The sequence below is a fragment of the Podarcis melisellensis genome (genome assembly GCF_964234715.1).
Source record: "Podarcis melisellensis genome assembly, chromosome: 16".
NCBI classification, from domain to species: domain Eukaryota; kingdom Metazoa; phylum Chordata; class Lepidosauria; order Squamata; family Lacertidae; genus Podarcis; species Podarcis melisellensis.
The window spans coordinates 3480788-3500664 of NC_138533.1; the positions used below are offsets into that span (position 1 = coordinate 3480788).

The 19877-nt window shown below is 45.3% G+C and overlaps 2 protein-coding genes and 1 long non-coding RNA gene across 8 annotated transcripts in view; 1 reads left to right on the top strand and 2 right to left on the bottom strand.

Annotated features, from left to right (window-relative positions):
- On the bottom strand, positions 1-8552 carry CTSS (cathepsin S). Its single transcript, XM_081891859.1, has 8 exons — positions 8318-8552; positions 7444-7576; positions 5350-5472; positions 4852-5001; positions 4323-4547; positions 3610-3775; positions 1860-1962; positions 1-475 (listed from the first exon to the last, which is right to left on the bottom strand). Exons 2-8 carry the CDS (start codon positions 7573-7575, stop codon positions 376-378), a joined length of 999 nt encoding a protein of 332 aa, XP_081747985.1. The 5' UTR covers position 7576; positions 8318-8552; the 3' UTR covers positions 1-375.
- Positions 1855-19877, top strand: part of LOC309358728 — a 27872-nt gene continuing 9849 nt past the window's right edge. For 2 of the 5 annotated variants that reach the window (XR_014163526.1, XR_014163527.1), the window contains exons 1-4: positions 1919-1993; positions 4076-4180; positions 7483-7601; positions 16326-16495. This is a non-coding gene — a long non-coding RNA (uncharacterized lncRNA). The other 3 variants (XR_014163525.1, XR_014163529.1, XR_014163528.1) reach the window with 3 other exon arrangements.
- Positions 12787-19860, bottom strand: CTSK (cathepsin K). 2 transcript variants are annotated; one of them, XM_081891856.1, is made up of 8 exons: positions 19577-19860; positions 17584-17716; positions 17118-17240; positions 16286-16441; positions 15331-15549; positions 15068-15233; positions 14291-14396; positions 12787-13076 (listed from the first exon to the last, which is right to left on the bottom strand). In XM_081891856.1, the coding sequence occupies exons 2-8, from the start codon at positions 17713-17715 to the stop codon at positions 12977-12979; spliced, it is 1002 nt and encodes a 333-aa protein (XP_081747982.1). In that variant the 5' UTR covers position 17716; positions 19577-19860; the 3' UTR covers positions 12787-12976. The 2 variants fall into 2 exon arrangements, with proteins under 2 accessions (XP_081747982.1, XP_081747983.1); XM_081891857.1 differs by lacking the exon at positions 19577-19860 and adding an exon at positions 18236-18482.

Below are 19877 nucleotides of genomic sequence, written 5' to 3' on the forward strand. Positions count from 1 at the left end.
TTTTTGTTTGTTTCTGTGTTTACCTGACACAGCTTTTATTCCAACATACCTTGAGGTTGTAACAGTGATACTATCCGGCAATTACATAAAGCTTGGGCTGTTCAGAGCAGGACTACAGACATTACATTATTAACTGATTAAGCCCCACAGCGCCCAAGGGATGCTCAGCAAATACCAAGATAAACCAGGATAAATCATCATTTTGGCTGCTTGTCTCAGATCTACCAGGTGGAGCTGACAGGAAGACCTTGCCTTTGGAGACCAATCACTCTTCTTAAAACAGAGCAGTTTGATTTTTTAAAAACTCTAAAGATTAGTTGCCTAATGGGCTGTTCTTTCAGTGACGAACAATCCATTGTGAGCTGGAAATCCTCTCTAGATTAGTGGATAGGAGCACTGGCTGGCAATGCCACAGCGATTCCCATGATTCCTTGCAATTTTAATGAATCCTTCATCGCCAAAACTTAGACCCCAGCTGTTGAAATAACAGAGAATGAGACATTAGGAGAATAATTAACACTTTCATTGTGAACAAGGGGCTTTTCAAGGGTCTTACGATTCTCAGTAAGGAACTGAAAATAATTATCATGTAGCATTAATATCTCATGTTACGGATGCTTCCAGTAACATGGGCCAAACTTGGGCCCCAAAATGTTGCTGGACTAAAACTCCCATTAGCTAAACACTGAGTCCTGACAACAACTGAACACCCAAGGTTAAAGAACAATGCTTTAGACCAGGCTTCCTCAAACTCGGCCCTCCAGATGTTTTTGGCCTACAACTCCCATGATCCCTAGCTAGCAGGACCCATGGTCAGGGATGATGGGAATTGTAATAATAATAATTATTATTTATTATTTGTAAGAGGGACGCGGGTGGCACTGTGGGTAAAACCTCAGTGCCTAGGACTTGCCGATCGTATGGTCGGCGGTTCGAATCCCCGCGGCGGGGTGAGCTCCCGTCTTTCGGTCCCAGCTCCTGCCCACCTAGCAGTTCGAAAGCACCCCTAAGTGCAAGTAGATAAATAGGGACCGCTTTATAGCGGGAAGGTAAACGGCGTTTCCGTGTGCTGCGCTGGTGCTGGCTCGCCAGAGCAGCTTCGTCACGCTGGCCACGTGACCCGGAAGTGTCTGCGGACAGCGCTGGCTCCCGGCCTCTTAAGTGAGATGAGTGCACAACCCTAGAGTCGGACACAACTGGCCCATACGGGCAGGGGTACCTTTACCTTTACCTTTACCTTTATTATTTGTACCCCACCCATCTGGCTGGGTTTCCCCAGCCACTCTGGGCAGCCTCCAACAAAGTTTAAAAATACGTTAAAATGTCACACACTAAAAACTTCCCTCAAGTTTGTCTTCTAAATGTCAGGTAGTTGTTTATCCCTTTGACATCTGACAGGAGGGCGTTTCACAGGGCAGGCGCCACTGCCGAGAAGGCCCTCTGCCTGGTTCCCTGTAGCTTTGCTTCTCGCAGTGAGGGAATTGCCAGAAGACCCTCAGCGCTGGATCTCAGTGTCCGGGCTGAACAATGGGGGTGGAGATGCTCATTCAGGTATACAGGACCGAGGCTGTTTAGGGTTTTCAAAGTCAGCACCAACACTTTGAATTGTGCTCAGAAACGTCCTGGGAGCCAATGTAGGTCTTTCAAGACTGGTGTTATGTGGTCTCGGTGGCTGCCCCCAGTCACCAGTCTAGCTGCCGCATTCTGGATTAGTTGTAGTCTCAAAACATCTGGAGGGCCGAGTTTGAGGAAGCCTGTTTTAGACTAAAGTGTCTCAAAATGGATGGGCAGTGGACTCACTGATATACAATGATATACAATGCTGGCTTAGCAGCTGGTTCCCTAAAGGGTATTCTTACCTGTTCTTCACAAGCCAATATTCTTTGCCTTCTTCTGTTCCATATCCAATTACGACAACTCCATGATTTATATGCTGAGAACACTTTGGATCATCATATACACCTACATAAAAAGGATAAAGAATCACTTTCAGGTGTGTATGAGCATATGGTACATTTTTGAAACTGAAGCAAATGAAAGTTGCTATTGAAAAATAGCCCTCCTAGTTTAGGGTCAACAAAATGTGCTATATTCCACCAAGAGGATACAGGAAGCTGCCTTCAGGGCTGCCAAATGAGAAGGAAGAGATGGCACCCATTGATCCCATGTACAGAATCGGATCAGGCTGGTAGCCTAATCTTACTTCAGCAGTGGTTATCTGTTAACATCTTCCACTATAATGTCAGGCTAGCCTTGTGGGCACAGAGCAGGCTAAGTCAGAAAACCTAGGGGAAATAGTGGGGGGTTGCTGTTGCCTTTGGCACCTGCATCACTGTGCCAAATAGCAGGGCCAGCCTTTGCTGCCTCATAACAATTCAGACCACTGGTCCATCCAGCTTAGTATTATCTAGACTGACTGGCAGCAGCTCTCCAGGGCTTCAGGCAGGGGTCTGTCCCAGTCCTACCTGCAGACGCCAGAGATTGCACCTGGAACCTTTTGCATACAAAGCAGGTGCTGTACTGCTGCACTACAGCCCTTCTGCAAACAACATTGGGGGAAGCAGGTATCAAAGATGCAAAGGTAAAATCATAATGTGATATTAATTGGAGGAGGGGAGGAAGTAATAATACTGGAGTAGTAACCTAACTCCTTACCAAGTTTGGCATTGGTGTTTTGGTAAGGGAGAGTTTTGAGAAAATGTTAGTAATGTCCTGGGAAGTTATGTAGCCTAATTGTTGGTGGGTTCAGGACCAACTAAATGTAGGTCACATCAGCACTGGAGATAAAAGGAGATTGGTACACAAAAGCAAGAGAAAGGGAAGAATAGTTCTAGACAGGCCAACAGTAAACGTGAGAATAATACAAGGCATAATTTATTTGTTCTTAGTGGGTCCTGCATTGCTGTTTGGGGTTAAAAATGGGTCAAGGTTGTGGAAAGCTTGAAAAGTATCTATGGAGAGAACAGCAAGGAATTGCCAAGGATCACACCCAATTGAATAATTTCTTGAAGGAAAGGTAAAATTGCGGCTTTCAGAAGACCGTTAATCTGTGTGCAGGCATGCAGACACACACAACCAGCCCTGTCTGAACAACTTGCCTGCACAAAATGGTTGACCTCACTGGGATAGCAAAAGAGTCTGCTTCTTTGCATGCCAAAGAGGGTTGAATCCAACTAAGACATACTCAGAGTAGACCCATTGAAATTAGTGGACTTAAGCTAGTTTTGATGGGCACGAAAGAAAGCACTGATTTTGGTGCCCACCCATGTTCATCTTATGCAGTTCTGTTTCGGTTCCACTGCAGTTCGCCTTCCAAAAAAAGTGACTTTACTTGTAAATGTGAAGGCCATTCATTTCCATGCAAACAAAATATAATAAAAATTGGGCGGGGTGGAGAAGAGAGAGTCATCGATTACTATATATATTGTTCACAGACTGAAAACAACAACAGCTAATACTGTTTGTATTTACTGGATGGATTTCCACTCCAGACATGAAACAAATAAGTGAGTGAACAGCTGGCTATTTGTGCTCCTATTCCGTCAGAATTCTCTGATTTCCAATGAGTCTATCCAGAGTATATTTGCAGGGAAGCACGGTAGAACTCACCTCGCTTAAATAGGAAGAATGACATTAGACTTGCATCTATACCAACCGATACAGGGCCAACATTGGCTACGGCATCCATCAGGGCAGCTTCATCTCCATATGGGAGAGTAACATATTTAGAGCAGGTAGCAGCTCGTGCAGAGGGGTCGTAGTGACACGTTCCATTCTGAAAGAAAAAGAAGATAAAGTTGCTTCTTTGGCCTCCATGGGTTTCTCTAACAGTATAAGATCTTAAGAAGAACTCTGAAGCTGGATCAGATCAAAGGGGCCCGCCTTGTGGGTAGCAGGTTTTTAAAAGGTGTGCAGTAGTGACTACTGCTGACACCAGGGCTGGATCTACACTGACCTGTTTAATGTTGTTATAACGATATTAGATATATCTAATCTATATCTTAGTTAAATAAGTCAAATAATTTTAGCTGATTTGGCAACTAAGGCACTGGTTTTAATTTACACAAATATTCAGGTGAAGGCAGCCATGTTCTTGAAGAAGAAAAAAGAACAACTTTGTTTCAGATGATGCATGCATACAATAAGCAAATATCATCTTAGAAGAGGTATGTCTTTGTATGTAAGTACAATAAATGTAATTTATTTGCGACAGTCTCTAATGCATTGCTAGCAATCATGACCGGATATATTCTGAAATAAATCTGCAGGTGCACTCTGTAGTGTTTTATGTTTACATTCAATCTAAATTAAATGATACAAACCTTGGCTTCATATGGGTAGGAAGCTTCCGAATCAATGCCTTTGTTGTCTATGATATACTGGAAGGCAGCCTCCATGTAGCCTCCATTGCACCCATGGTTTCCATACTTACTGGAGCAGTCAACGAGGTTTTGTGTACTGAGAGACACCAGTTTCCCTGTTTTGAGTTTTAGCTGGCCTTCCAGGGCCCCAACAGCACTAAAGGCCCAGCATGCACCACATGCACCCTAAAATGGAGAGAATCAGTTTCAAAGGAAGAAATTGCTAAGTTCCAGATGACCCGTTCATTGAGCCTTCGTTCTCATTTGCTTGTGGCGAGATTAGACAACATTGTAGCAGGCATTTCCCCACACTTTCCAGCGCACTTGCCAATCACTTTCCTTATCGCAAAAAGTCTGATTTTTCTGGAAGCTGGTTGTTGTGCAAGTCCTCGCAATCAGCTTTAATTGCACAATTTGAATTTGCGGAGGTGTGGTTGAATCCCACCCAAAGACAGTGATGATCTGGAAATGCCGAAAGATGCTCTCTTACCTGGTTCTTAACATTTGTGACACACCCTTTCTGCCTCCAGTCTACAGTGTTGGGGAGGACTCCCAGACTTCGCACATAATATGTTGAATTGTGCATGCGTGAGTCAGGAACTTTCAACCCAGTCAACATAGCAGTCACCTCCTCGCTGGTCTACATGAAGGAACATATTCCAGAGATGTTGCTGTGTTAGGTGATAGCTTCATGAAGCAAAAGCAACCTTTTATTATGGCATAGAAACTTTCATGGATTTCAATAAGATGCAAAAAGGAACATAGATGCACTTAATAAAAAGCAAGAATCAGTCACATTTTTTCTGTAAAGGGTTCATTCCCTCAGGTGGGTAAGGACTAGGGATAGAAGGACCTGTCAATTTTGGTTCTCTTAGTTTCTCATTTTTCCAATATTAAATTCAGTTCTCCACATTTTGCAAGCAATTTGTTCTAATATGACAGAATTACCAACATACCCATCAATCATGTTAAACATTCGTTTACTAACCATATCTCCCAGATGATTCATGCCAAGTTCATAGGAATGTAACCCCAGCGAATGTTCGAGGTTATGCAACATGATAAACTGCAGATTTCTTTCCCAAGTCATACGTCGACCACCTTCCTCTTTCTTAAAAAAAAAAAAAGAAAAATGCAGAAGCTCACATTGTTACCATTGGTATTTTATAAATTTATATGCAACTTTTTCATATAGATGTGCTGGAAGTGGCTCACATGACAGAAAAACAAAAATGCTGATTGATACATCATTCCAATAAGAACCAAATGCTACATCATTTCAAAGCATAACACGGCAATCACACAAATCACTCAGTTTGAGTTTGATTATGTGAAGATAATAACATTTTAAGGTTGTCATAAGGCAAACTATCAATAATGAAAACATACCAAAATGTATTTATTATTTAAACTAACATAAGACTGTTTTCACCCTTCAATTTAAAGTTTGGGTCAATACTGCCATATCTATACGAACAACCCAAACTTATCCCAATGCCTGCAACTAAGGTCACATCTACACTTAGTGCTGAATCAGCAAATGTCAGTCCACAGAAAGCCCAAATTACCATTTGCTCTGATTCAGCATTAAAGATGGGGTTTTCCTGGGGAAAACAGTGGCAGGTGAGGGAAAATGCTCAGACACAGACGAGGAAATAGGAAAGTGTGGACCTGTGCCTAAAAAGCACAGGGCAAAAGGTAAGTATGGATGAGTCCTAAGTATCCCACTACATCAGAGTTGTTGATTACTATCTGTGCAAACAGAATCGATCCTTTTGGGCTTGTTGATTTCTGCCCATGGTGGAGGATGTTGCAGAAGTTTATACTTATTATTTGTGATATGTAATGTTTATTGACCTCTGCTTCAGTTTTCTAACTGATCAAAGAATTGTTATATTTGCTTAATGTCTGCTCGTATTCTCTAGGACAGGAATGGGGAACTCAAGTGCCTGCCCCCCCCAATCTTAGCAACTGGGGCTGCTGAGAACTGGGGTCTAGTAACATCTCAAGGGCCCCAAGTCTGCCTCTCCTACTCCATTATCAGACCGGGCTGCCTTTGCATTAGGACTATCTTGGCTCTCACTCCAGCTGCCTTGACTACTTGGCCTTGCTGCAGACCTGGCCTGATACCCCTGGAATCACAGGGCGTTCTTTTCCCCTTGAACCTCTACATTTGCCCTTTCATCACTCTTCTGCTCACCCGGCACTCTTTGCAACCATTTCCACATTTTACTCTGTCTCAAGGCTTTCAAAGCCTTCTGTGTGGGCTCAGTCATTTGACCCAGACTTGGTTATGCTAAGCACATTTTCCTGTCTATGGGGACGGACAAGATGGTCCCCTCACTACATCCCATGTACAGAGGCCACCTGGACTTGCATAGCCTTTATCACACTGACAGCAGCAGTCTATCTTAGGTGGGTTGTGTGCCACACACAGCTGTGTCCTCCCACCACCTTGCAGCAGCTTCTCACCATCACCTCCTCTTTGTCTGCTACCGGAGGTAACTGCCTCACTCTACCCAACTGTAGGGCCACAACTGCTGAAGCATCTTCCTCAGACTCAGTCCTCAAAAGGCTCTGGATAGCAGTTCTAAATTAGCCCTTGATGGCATCCCTCTCTGTGTTGTATCCAGTGCTAGTCCTACTCAGACTCATTAATGGACATGACAAACTTAGGTTCATTGCTTTCAGTGGGTCTGCCCTGAGTAGGACTAGCATTGGAGACAACCCTCTGACACCTCTTGATCTCCTGCTACTTGCTTGCTCCTAGAACTGGTGGGGCTTACAACTACAGTGGTACCTCAGAAGTCGAACAGAATCCATTCCAGGAGCCTGTTAGACTTACAAAACGTTCGGGAACCAAGGCACGGCTTCCGATTGGCTGCAGGAAGCTCCTGCAGCCAATCAGAAGCTGCAATGGACATTTGGGTTCCAAAGAATGTTCACAAATGGAAACAATCACTTCTGTGTTTGCAATGTTCGAGAGCCAAAATGTTCGACTGGTGAGGTATTCGACTTCCAAGGTATGACAGTACTGGAATTTCTGCACCCAAGCTCCAATGCCGACAGCTTGTGCCCATACCTCATTTTTGTATGTTTTGCCATACTTTTTCTTCCAAAGCTCCCAGTGCCTGTTGAGTGTGGGGTCCTTCTCCCAGTATGCAGACGAAGCAGCAGCAGCAAATGCCAGGAAAACACAGGCCCACAGTTCCATCCTGCCGAGTCAGACACAGAAAGCTGGTAAGTACGGGGTTGCTGGTGTCATGGCAATAAGACAGGTGGCTTCCAGGGTGAGGTGAATCCTGGGTAAGCACCTGGAACCCCTGGAATCTCTCACCACTTGGAGATTGAGATGCCATTCTTATGTTCTTAATCTGGTATTTCAGCACCTGGGAGAAACATAGCCTGCAGTCTTCATTGTAAGCTCAGTCTATATCCAGCCCTCGTGGCTATGTGTATATTTTAGGACCCACCCTATTCCTCAAATATTAATATGCTATAAATTGTTGTTTTTTAAATTACTGTGAGCAACCCTAGGACCTTAGGGCAAAGGGCAGGTACTAAATAAAATTAACAACAACCTCTAGCCTCCTTTTCCAACTTTCCTTTTGTTACCTACCTCACCTGAATAGTCTTCCCCTTTCCATAACATTTTGCCCAATAAAGAGTTCTGCAGTGCCTAAAAGCTGGCCACAGTTTATGGGTTGTTGTTGGTTTTTGTTGTTGTTGATCCTAATAAAAGTTACCCCTATTTTACTTATTTAAAAGCATTTCTAAACCCCTTAGAGTGTGTGTGTGTGTGTGTGTATCTCAGCCTTTTGGAGGGTCCCCTCCCCTCTTATGGACCTACACCCTTTTCTAAAAGAAAAAATAAAGTTACTTCCTCAATTGCTCTGAAAGAGATCAGTAAAGGCGAGAAAAAAAATCTCTTTCTCCAAGTCTCTCCGTATAAATACCTACCTGAATGCCTTTCAGCAGCTGAGGCTGGGTGTTCTCTCTTGACCTCTCCTTTAGGGTGTAAGAAACCTTCCTGTTCCAGGAACCCCTTTCTTATGTTGTTTCTCTGGCTGAACCTTTCAACAACACTGCTCCTGCTTCACCCGCATGCTGTTGATAAAAAGGCTACTTTCGATTTCTTATGCTCAATGTCACATGAGCCTCCCCACCCCAATAAAGGAAATGCCTTGCTTTCATTACAATGGTGAGCAATCTGAGCATGCAAGATGACTGTGAATTGATTTGTTACATCTTCAGGCTTGCTAGGAGATTATGAAACAAGGAAAGTTTAGCTTGCTTCCCCACTTCACAGGATGCCCTGCATCTATTTTCTGCATCTGCATCTCTCTCTACACAGATTGTGCTCACACAACCAGTACCTGGGCTGCTTTCCCCCGCTGGATGTGTGTCTATATTATTAAGATTTAAACTAGTTGCGAAACACATTGAAGGATATATGATCTGGATCAAGCCAGATTAGAAATGGATGAATCTGTCAATTTCAGTTCCTCTCAGTGTCTCTCCTTTTTCCCTGTATTGAATTTAGTTTACAATTATTTGTAATTATTTGCATCAATTGCAATGGTGTTTTTTTAAGTCCTCACTAATATCTGTCAGCATTTTTCTTAATACATACATTTTAAAAATACAATTTTCCATAATACAATGCATTGTTGGTCATTCCCCACTAATATTTGAATTTGTAGGCAGATACTTTCCCCTAATGCACACAGTTTTGATTGGAGAACTGCACTGCAAAATTTGGAGATGGGCAGATTTTGAAAGACAGGTGCATCTCAGTTTGTGTACTAAGTTTGGGATGTGTGACCTGGGGAGCTCACCGAAAAATGTGACCCAATCCAAATTCTTCCCCCATCCCTAATCCAAGTAAAACAAGTAAAGTTACTAGTACTGTACAAGTAACCAGTAACAGATCTGTCCTCCCTGAGTCAATCTGTTAGGAGCAGAGGAAGCTGCCTTATACTGAATAAGACCCTTGGCACATCTAGCTCATTGCTGTAAACACCGACTGGCAGCAGCTCCCCAGGGTTTCAGATGAGGTGTTTTCCCAGCCCTTTCTGGAGGCATCAAGGATCGAACCCAAAACCTTTGCTTGCAAACCACGCACTCTTCCACTGAGCCATGATTCTTCCTTGGCCTTCCTTCTTCTAGTTTGATATTGGTGATGTAAACACATGGCACAAATTTAGGATGCAGACGTCTCTCAGAAGTTGTGAGTCATGATGGCTATGTGAACCCTCCAGGTCTAGAGGCAGCCTACTATTGAATGCCAGTTGCTGGGAAGAGACAGTAAGAGAAGGTTGTTGGCATCCAGCCACACTGGTAAGCTTTCTGGAGGCATCTGACCGGCCATTGTGAGAAGCAGGATTCTGAGTAACATATACCCACTTTGGCCTGATCCAGCCAGGCTTCCCAAGCCTATAATCACAGAATGATAGAGTCGGAAGGTACCCCTAATGGTCATCTTGTCCAATCTCCTGCAGTGCAGGAATCACAGCTCAAGAAACCAATCAGGAGGTCAGGCAAGGAGTCAATTGACTTTGCTTGAATGTGGAGAAGCCTTTATAAAAGATCTCTAAAGGACCCCTGACCTTAGGTCCAGTCGTGGCCGACTCTGGGGTTGCGGCGCTCATCTCGCTTTATTGGCCGAGGGAGCCGGCGTACAGCTTCCGGGTCATGTGGCCAGCATGACTAAGCCGCTTCTGGCGAACCAGAGCGGCACACGGAAACGCCATTTACCTTCCCGCTGGAGCGGTACCTATTTATCTACTTGCACTTTGACTTGCTTTTGAACTGCTAGGTTGGCAGGAGCAGGGACCAAGCAAGGGGAGCTCACCCCGTCGCGGGGATTCGAACCGCCAACCTTCCGATCAGCAAGTCCTAGGCTCTATGGTTTAACCCACAGCGCCACCCGTGTCCCATAAAAGATCTCTAGGCCCTCTCAAAAACCTGAAGCAGGAAGGAGTCCCTAGAATTCGGTGGGCCATGAAAATATAAACTGGTTTAACTTTAGTGTGGCATGGAGGGAGCTGGCTCATGTCAAACCCAGAGACTGTAAGAATTTGGCTTTGCTGTACAAGAAGCAGCTGGGCTGAGGGAACAAGTGGTTTTTGACACTTGCCACAGCGAAAGATCCTCTTTCGCCCACACGTATGCACTGGGGCCTGACTCTTGAGTTGAAAGCGGCCCAAGTCACTGCACTCAACAAAATTCAGCTAGTGACCTTCCTGTAATCACCAGAAAGGAGAACCAAAACTTGACCCAGCTGCTGCCAGTTTTCTCTTCCTGAGCTCACTGATGCTTTCTGCACCCATGCAGAAGGTTCAAAGTCCCTGTTTTAACTTGCAAAGGCCTGAACAATTCAGGTCCAGGAAACCTCAGGGACCACCTGAACCCTTATATATCCAGCTCAATCACCAAGATCATCTGCAGGAATGTTGTTGGTCACCCCCCAAGTTGGCAAGGCTCATTTGACAAGAAGAAACCAGGGTGTCTTCTGTGCCAACTTTTAAACACCTGCTGAAAACTTTTCTATTCTGCCAGGCCTCTGCAGGAAATTAAGAATATGCCATTGTACAATGGTTAATTGATGCCTGTTTTTAACTCTCTTTTTTAAAAAACAAAACAAAAAATTATTTTATGGTTTCATGTTTCATTGCTGTGAACCTCTTTGATTTCTTTTTAAATGGCATAGTGGTATAGAATTTTTTTAAAAAATAAATAAATGGTAAACATTTCAAAAAGCCAGGCCAAGTTGGACCAAGTCTAGAAGTTTTGCTCCCTGCAGCGAAGGACAGGATGGCATGCTTGTTTCCCACTCATGTTCAGGACTGGTACTTGAATCTCACTTAGGAGCGCAGCCCTAAGGATTTGAATATGGAACCTTCTGCATGAAAAGCTGATGTTCTATCACGGAGCTACAGCCCTTCCTTTAAAAACAACAACCTCATGGTTTTGAAGAAACGGCCAGTTTGAATAGGAACTGAGAAAGTTGCCTTATGCTGAGTCAGGCAGTTTGTCCAACAAGCTCAGCATTGTCTTCAGTGACTGGCAATAGCTTATTGGGGTTTCAGGTGGGACATTTCCCTGGCCCCACCTAGAGATGCCAGGGATTGGACCTTCTGCATGCAAAGCAAAAGCTCTGCTACTGAGTTAATTGCTAGTAAATCCAGAACAAAAGAAAACTCTTTGACACAAGGCATTGGTAGTTTTGGGAAATCCCCCCACCCCACCATGGTTGGTGGCCACTGTTTCACATGGCTTTTTCAAAAATCCAAAAGGTTGAGCAAATTCATGGAAATCCATGGCCAATTGCCAAGACTGAAATCAAGCCTCCAGGTCCAGATGCACTATACCCCTGAATACCAGGCAGATGGCAGGTGACAGCTGGTCCCTTTGTGCCCTGTTTTGGGGGCTTCCCAGGCGCACCTGGCTGACCTGAATTGGAAATAGGATGCTAGATGGACTGGACCCCAATTCCTCTTTGTCATTATGATCCCAACTTATAGCTGTAGCAGCAATCCAGACGCAGAAAGCCAGTGGCAGCAACTGAGTCAACCTGAGACCACTCCCCCACTCCCTCCCCGAGAGACTGCTGCCCCCTTCAAGATTTCATTGAAGCACCACCTCTTCACCTCCAGGCCTCACACTCCCCCTAGCCCTGCTCGCCAAAGCAGATAATGCACACAAAAAGCATTCATGGAGTATAAAAAGGACTCCGTTGAGACTTGCTTTTAGCGAGTTGCCTGCTCCTAGGGCTTTCTCTGAGTCCCTTACAATTCTGTCCTTGACCACCTTTGTTCACTTGATTGCTGGACCTTGCTGGGCTGCTTCATACCCAAAATATGACCTAGCACGCCTGCTGGATCTTGCAGCCTCCTGACTGTGGGCTCCACCTCACCAGGACTGGTCATTCATGGAGGATGTGGCTTGGCTCACTTGCTTGAGTGATCTACTCTGTGTGTTCCTTCCTGCTTTCTCTGCTTGAGGATGTTCTGATGCCCTGATTTGCATGCACCAGGCATGTGGAACCCCAGGCTCCGATGCAGTGAGCAAATGCGGCCCTTCAGCCCTCTCAATCTGGCCCTCAGGACCAAGTCACACACTCCTCATCAGCCCCTGCTTTGCATCCTCCCCTTGTAGGTTGTTGCCCTGCTGGGATGTGTCCTTACACTCTGAAAACGCTTCTCACTTGCCTGGATAAGAGAGGAATACCCAAGTGTAGAGACCCTGGCTCTTTCGCATTGGGAAAATTTTCATTCTGGGATCCAAGAATCAGCTCAATAAAAAGATCTGCATTAATCTATGCTGGATTTTGTATTGGCATTGAAGTTGAGGTAGAGAGAGAATGTGTTCCTAATATTAGCAAGTTTCCCATTTTTTCTTGCAGAGGAAGAACCAAGAGACATTTTGTGTTTAAAAAAAATGAAAATGAAAGAAAGCTTTTTAATATGCTGTCACAGACAACTGCCTATATCATTGCAGCAAAACAGCTTTCACGGAAGTCCCTTGTTAGTGCTCCTTAATGTCAGCTCAGGAAGCCAGCCATTTGCTGACACGAGGACCACTTCTGGTGTGGCAGTGCATGCATGGACTGGTCACATCTTTGGGAAGCTGGCCAGGTTGGCAATCCCGCAGGCATTGTCCATATTCCGGGCCATCAGGATGTAGCCCTTGTTGCCCCAATCTTCCCCCCAGCTATAGGGAGGAGAGGGAGAGAAAGAGAGAGAGAGAGAGAGAGAGAGAGAGAGAGAGAGAGAGAGAGAGAGAGAGAGAGAGAGAGAGAGTAAGAACGTGGATGAACATTCTCCGTCAGCCAACACATTAGAAAATTCAGCTAACCAGGCAGGTGAGATGTCACTTCTGTTTTGTTTCATCTGCTCTGGGTATCTATTCATTTCCTGCTTCTACTTAAAGCGGTGGTGACTGCTTTCAAAAGCCAAAATCGCCTGGGACCAGTAACGTCAGGAGTGTAGAGATGCAATTTTCATGTGCAGGAGTTGCCCAAGAGTACGAAAGAAGCCGGGTGCTGGATCAGGCCTATCAGGGGCCCATCTAGTCCAGCAAGCTGTGTTCACAGCGACCAAAGGCCCCCAAGAACCTTGGAATCTAGACTGCCTGCCTCTGGACCTGGCAAGCTGGAACATGTCCAGAGGAGGGCTGATCTTCTGGAAACCAAGTCTTATGAGGAACGGCTGAGGGAGTTGGTTATGTTTAGCCTGGTTGAGAGGAGACAGGATAACCATCTTCAAATTTCTAAAGGGCTTCCACATCAGGAATAACTTTCTGACAGTAAGAACTGTTTGACAGTGGAACAGACTCCCACGAAAGGTGGTGGTGGACTCTCCTTCCTTGGAGGTTTTTAAAAAGAGGTTGGGAGGCCATCTGTCATGATGTATGAACTAGCTGTGATTCCTGCACTGCAAGGGGTTGGACTAAATGAACCTTGGGGTACCTTCCGACTCCAGTTTTTTTATTCTATGATATCAAAAAAGCTGAATCAAGCCACTGGGAGCCCATCTAGTCCAGCAACCTGTTCTCACAGTGGCCACCCAGATTCCTGTTGGAAACCCACAAGCCTCTGCCTCTGACTGTCGAAGAAACATAGGAATCTGCCTTATACTGAGGCTCTGTACACGCTGTATCTTTAAAGCACATTTGAAGCACATTCTTTCACCCAAAGAATTCTGGGTACTGTAGTTTACCCCTCTCAGAGTTACAATTCCCAGCAAGTCCTTAACAAACCACAAGTCTAAATATAGAAAGGGCAAGGGGATATTCAGGCCACTGGCTGATAGATGGTGGATGTTTGTCCTCCTTCCAGCCTCGCAGTTAAAGTCTCTTAGCCACCTATTAGAGCTCCCCAAACCCACCATTCTTGGACATACTTTTAGAAAACTTCAGATATGTACCTGTTTTTAACAATCCAGTGCTTGGTGCCTTTCTGAGTCCCATAGCCCACGGCCAGGACAGCATGGTTTATGTTGTCGGCATCGCATTGCTCGTCGTAATACACACCTAAGGAAACCAGAAGGGGCAGGGTGTGACTCAGTTTAGCCTATCGCAAACTCTGTCTGTGGTTCTCAAAACGGGATGGACAAATTAGTCGGTTTTAGTGCCTCCTTTTTCCAGTCTTAAATTCAGCTACTGCAGATCTTTCCTGCATAGTGTGTATGTGTTTTAAAATTAAAAAGTTCACCTTGCAGAAAAATGCCAAAATTGTACTGTGCATTTCTCCAGTGTGGTGGTTGAACTGTTGGACTAGGACCTGGAAGAGACCAGGGTTCAAATCCTTCCGCTTGGCCACATGGGGGTCCCTGGGTGTGACTTTGGGCTGGTCACTGCCTCTCAGCCTAACCTACCACACAGGGTTGTTGTTAAGCTTTGAGTGTCATACTAGGACAAGGACGTCTAGGGTTAAGCATCCCCCTCAGCCACAAGGTTGTTGTGGGGGTAAAATGAGGAGAGGGAGAACTATGTAGATGCTGCCTTGAGCTCCTTATAAATGCAGTTAATTATTTTTTAAAAAGTGTGTAATATTTTGCCTTATACAGTTTGGCATGCCATTTCCCCAAATATGATGCCTTTCTCTATGTAACTGCCATGAATCTATGGACGTTTATGCTGACTTTCCCCCAATCTATGCATTCTTGTTTCCCATTTTGCTGCAGTAGTCCATCCTCTCTTACCTCGGCTGTAGAACTGGAAGGAGGCCAGGCTGGCATCGATGCCCACAGCAATGGGGCCTATCCTGGCAACAGCTCTTTTCAGGGCCTTCTCATTCCCCTCGGGGATCTCCCTGTAACCACGGCACTTGGCAGCTTTACCAGTTGGGTTATACATACAGTTTTCATCCTGCAAGGTGGATGAACAGGAGAGGGTGAATACAGAGCATGGCAGATTGTGCAGAGGAGCAGTAGAGTTTTGGTTTGGAGCTCAGGTTTCCCATTACCTGGCCGATATATGGGTAGGAATCGTCCGAATCAATGCCTCGGTTCTCCTTCACGTATTCAAAAGCATGGGTCATGTAGCCGCCCCCGCAGCCATCATTGTCGGTGACGCAGTCCACCAGGTTCTGTGGGCTGAGGTTAAGCAGCTTGCCAGTCTTCCTCTTGAGCTGCCCCTCCAAGGCGCCCACGGAGCTGAAAGCCCAGCAGGACCCACACTGGCCCTGCCAAGAAAGAAGGGGGAATAAACTCAAAACGAGAAGCAGTTGTGATCAAAACAGCCTTTCCCCAAAACGGCGTGCTATTTGGCCTTGCTTGTGCTCCAGGGTGAATAAGTCTTCTGCATCTCTGCATTGGGTATACAGTATGATTGGATTAGTCCATGGCTCCCAAAAACAGAATTAGCATCTATTATCATTACCACGGCTCTCAAAACACAATTCTTCTTAATTATCATTAGTATTGCTCCCCAAACAGAATTACTCTTTATTGTCATTACCATGGCTCCCAAAACACAATTCTTCTTTATTATCTTTATCATTTGGGAGTCATTATCAAGGCTCCCCAAACAGGATAACAGCTATTATTATTTGTGCTTATTATTTGTGTCTTCCCGGCGTGGTTCTGAAGGAGCATAAAGACACAACCACCCCCACACAATAGCTAAAAAAATTATCCTCTGTGAATTTGTCTAATCCTCCTTTAAAGCCATGCAGGTTGGTGGCTATCAATACCTCTTGTAGGAGCAAATTCAAGAGTTTGACTATGCTGTGCAGTGTGTGTGTGTGTGTGTGTGTGTGTGTGTGTGTGTGTGTGTGTGTGAAGAAGGCCCTCCTTTTGTCTAAAGTGGGATCCTTGGGCCAAAGGGAAGGAGCAGACAGCATCACAAGCCATGCAGGGATGACTTAAGGCCCACCCAGCAAGAAGCTGTAAACAGAAAAAAGAGATGAGGATTTTCACCTGGTTCTTGACTGGAGTAACATAGCCTTTCTTTCTGTAGTCCATTTCATCAGGAACCCTCTTTTCCCAGTCTGGGATGTAGAGGGTGTCGTTGGTTTGTTTGCGTGAGGAAGGGACTTTGAGCCCCGTCATCTTCTGAACAACTTCTTCACTGGTCTGGAGAAGGAAAAACAGTGAGCGAGCAAAAGTGGATGGATGCATTTGTACTCTGTGAGTTGCATTCTTCATTTTTTCCAACTATTTATATTCTGCTTAACTCTGTAGTCTTTAAGTGGTACACAACAGGATTACCCCCAAATGCTGTTGTTGCCCAGACAGGCTGATAGCTCAACAAAAGGGTGTGGGGACAAAATAACCCGAAACAAACACCAGAACATTAGTGGTATGAAAAGTTACAGGATTTCAGCAAGACGTTACAGGGATACGCACTGATTGGAAATGAAGCAGTGTGACTGCCTCAAACGTTTGCAGGTGCAAATAGTATTGAAATTAGGATCACGTGTCACAGCCTGGATATTCATCATAAACATGAATTGTCATACGTGTGCTGTAAAAAGAACTTCTAGAGGTGTCCGAGGTTACTAGGCTTTTCCGAAACGAGGCCAGGGAGACATTTATAAGGAGGTGGTGGAGGGTAACAGAAGTGAAGCCGGATTAGCAATGGAGGCAGGTGGATGTAAAAATAAGTCAGCCTTTTGCATGGGGTTGATCAGCTAAAATATTGGCAGTTACCACCATCCCCCCACCCAAGTTAAAGGTTACCAATCTTCACTTTTGGAATATTTCGCTGCAGAGATGTCCCCAGCAAATTTCCACCACTAGCACTACCTACCATATCTCCCAGGTGGTTCATAGCCAATTCAAAAGTGTGCCTTCCCAGAGAAAATTCCAAGTTATGGGTGTTGATGTATTTAAGGTTCTTCTCCCATATAAGCCTTCGGGAGACCTCATCCATCTGTAGGTTACAAAAAGACGAAAGGTTAGTTCAAGATCTTAATGTACAGGACAAGCCCTGGTGGCGCCCCCCCAGCCAGGTTTCACTTGGACCCCTCCTGACCACCTGCTGTTCTGCAGGGAACAGAATCGGTTTCTATTGTGTGCAAAGGGCACAATTTCAGGTATTCCCTCTGCATGAACAAATTGTTGCTAGCAGAAAGGTAGATCTTTGTTCCTCGCAAAGCTGCACAAAAAGCAGCCCATCTTGCAACCACTAGAGTTGTTCCGCAAAGATTTGAGGAGGATTTCCAGAACCAGCTAGGGCCAATGCCCCTTCCTGCCTTGCTGCCCAGTCCCCCTACCTTGCCATTATATTCCTTCCTGTGGGTTTTCTTCCAGAGTTCCCACTGAGAGTCCAGCATTCCATCAGGAGAGCCATCAGTAGCCTTGGCTATTGGCAACAGGGCAGCTAGTATGAAGGTGGTCCACAACATCCTGGAACGGGAGAAAGGAGGGCAAGGATGAGGAAGGGAGGAAAGCATCAGGTCACATACACACCGTCCCTTTAAAGCACATGGCTTCCCCCAAATAATCCTGCCAACTGGAGCGTAGCCCTCACAGTGCTGCAATTCCCAGCACCTGGAACAAACATCTGTTCCCAGGATCCTTTGCAGGAAGCCACACGCTTTTAATGGATGCTGGATCTGAATTGGGAGTAAGGATGCACAGGATCAAACCCAGCCAGCCACCCAGGAAGTTTAGAGTGGGACCTCTGGCCAGTCCTCATCTGCCAATCTTACTGACTTCACTGGGTCATTGTAAGGTATAACACGAGGAGGGGTGTTGACTGGGTAAAGCTACGTATGCTTGTCCTGAGCTCTTTGAAGGAAAGGCCAGCTCTTTAGATTGGTAAAGTTTGCTGAGTTCAAAAAGAAGTGAGCTGGTCTTGGTAAGTTTGGGGTCCCCCCTCATTCTGCCGGGTGGGGCCCTGGACTGCTTCCTCCCAAAACCTACCTGGATGGCACTTCTGCTGAAAACAAGTTATTTTTCTGTCTTCTACAGCCCCTTCCCCTCTCTCTCTCCCCAAAACCCGTCCTTTGAAAGGACTAGGAAGATAAAAGAGTCACGTGCAGCGCCACAGCTGGTTCCCATTAATACTCTAAACAGCGCCATACGTCATCGCTTTCAGCAAAACCAAGATCTGGTTACCTTTGTTCAGCTCCATAGGGAGTAAAAAAATATATATATAAAAAAACTGGGGCAAGCTAAATCTCAGTGGAACCCTGTAGGTTCAGGGCTTCAAACAGGAGCCTTTCACAGCCCTTCCTAGAGATAGGACTGGGCCTCTAAAGGGGATATTTATTCCTACCACCCCCCAAAATAAAGTAAGATTCTAGTCCTCATGGTTCTGAAGAAAGGGCTGATTTAAAGAGGAACATAAGAAGCAGCTGCCTTATCCTGAGTTGGGCCACTGGGTCCTTGGCTGGCAACAGATCTCCAGGTTGCCAGAGAGGAGTCACTCAGCAAAATCTGCGGAGGACCAAAGGTCCCCCCATTACATGCCTGATTTAGATGACTGACAAACCACCGCAAGGCTGTAGCAGTGATGGCCAACATGTTGCCCTCCAGATGATGCAGGTCTAGATTACCATCGCTGACCATCGGCCACATTGGTTAGGGTTGATGGGAGGTTTGAGCCTTAAGGAAGGTTTGAGCCTTGATAAGGGATGAAGGGATCATAGATCATAGGATCATAGAGTTTTCCCCACCCACTTCCCACCCTAGAAGGGTCGTCTAGTTGATGGAGGAGACATCTTTGATTTGGCCCATGTTTCAATGCAAACCCACATCATTTGTGCTTCTCTCAAAACAACACGTAAACTGAAACACAGCCATCCTTCAAAACTGACCGCTCTCCAGATTTTGCAGTGCAGTTTTCTGATGCCGGATAGCTCAGTCGGTTAGAGCATGGTGTGGACAATGCCCAGTTTGCAGGTTCAGTTTCTGTAAGGGACAGCTGCATATTCCTGCACTGCAGCAGGCTGGACTAGATAATCCTCACAGTCCTTTATGATTCTATGATATGCAACCCCAATCTCCCAAACAAGTATAAGAATTCATATGAATAAAAATGCAGTTTAGTGAAAGCTGCAATCAAATGTATTATGTTAAATTCCCTGCAAACTATGTGTATATTAGGCAAAAAAATGCATGCAAAAATATGTTTATCAGTTGAAATACATGCTAAAATGCATTTAAAAAATAACAATAATCATGAAATGATGCAAAAGACTGAAAAAGGCAGAAACCAAAATTGGTAGACCAGTCACCCCCTCTCTTCTACAGCTGTCTTACCTGAGTTAAAACTCAGCCACCGAAGTTCTCTTGCAAGGGCAGGTCTGCAGGGCAGAAGTTGCTTTTTAAAATACCCAAAGATTGCAACTGAGTGGACGAATGCCCGCGGGCTGCTTGGCTTTATGCTGAGCTGGTTTTGAGGAAGTCTAGCCAGGCGGTGGAAAATCTGGGCTGTTTGTCTCAGGCAAACTTTACTCAGGTTTGCAGACTGACCCGTGGTAAGAGAACGAGGGGGGCTGGGAGCGGGGAGGCCTGGTTGCGGGAAGAGGATCAACTTCCTCACATGATCCTTTGGCAAATA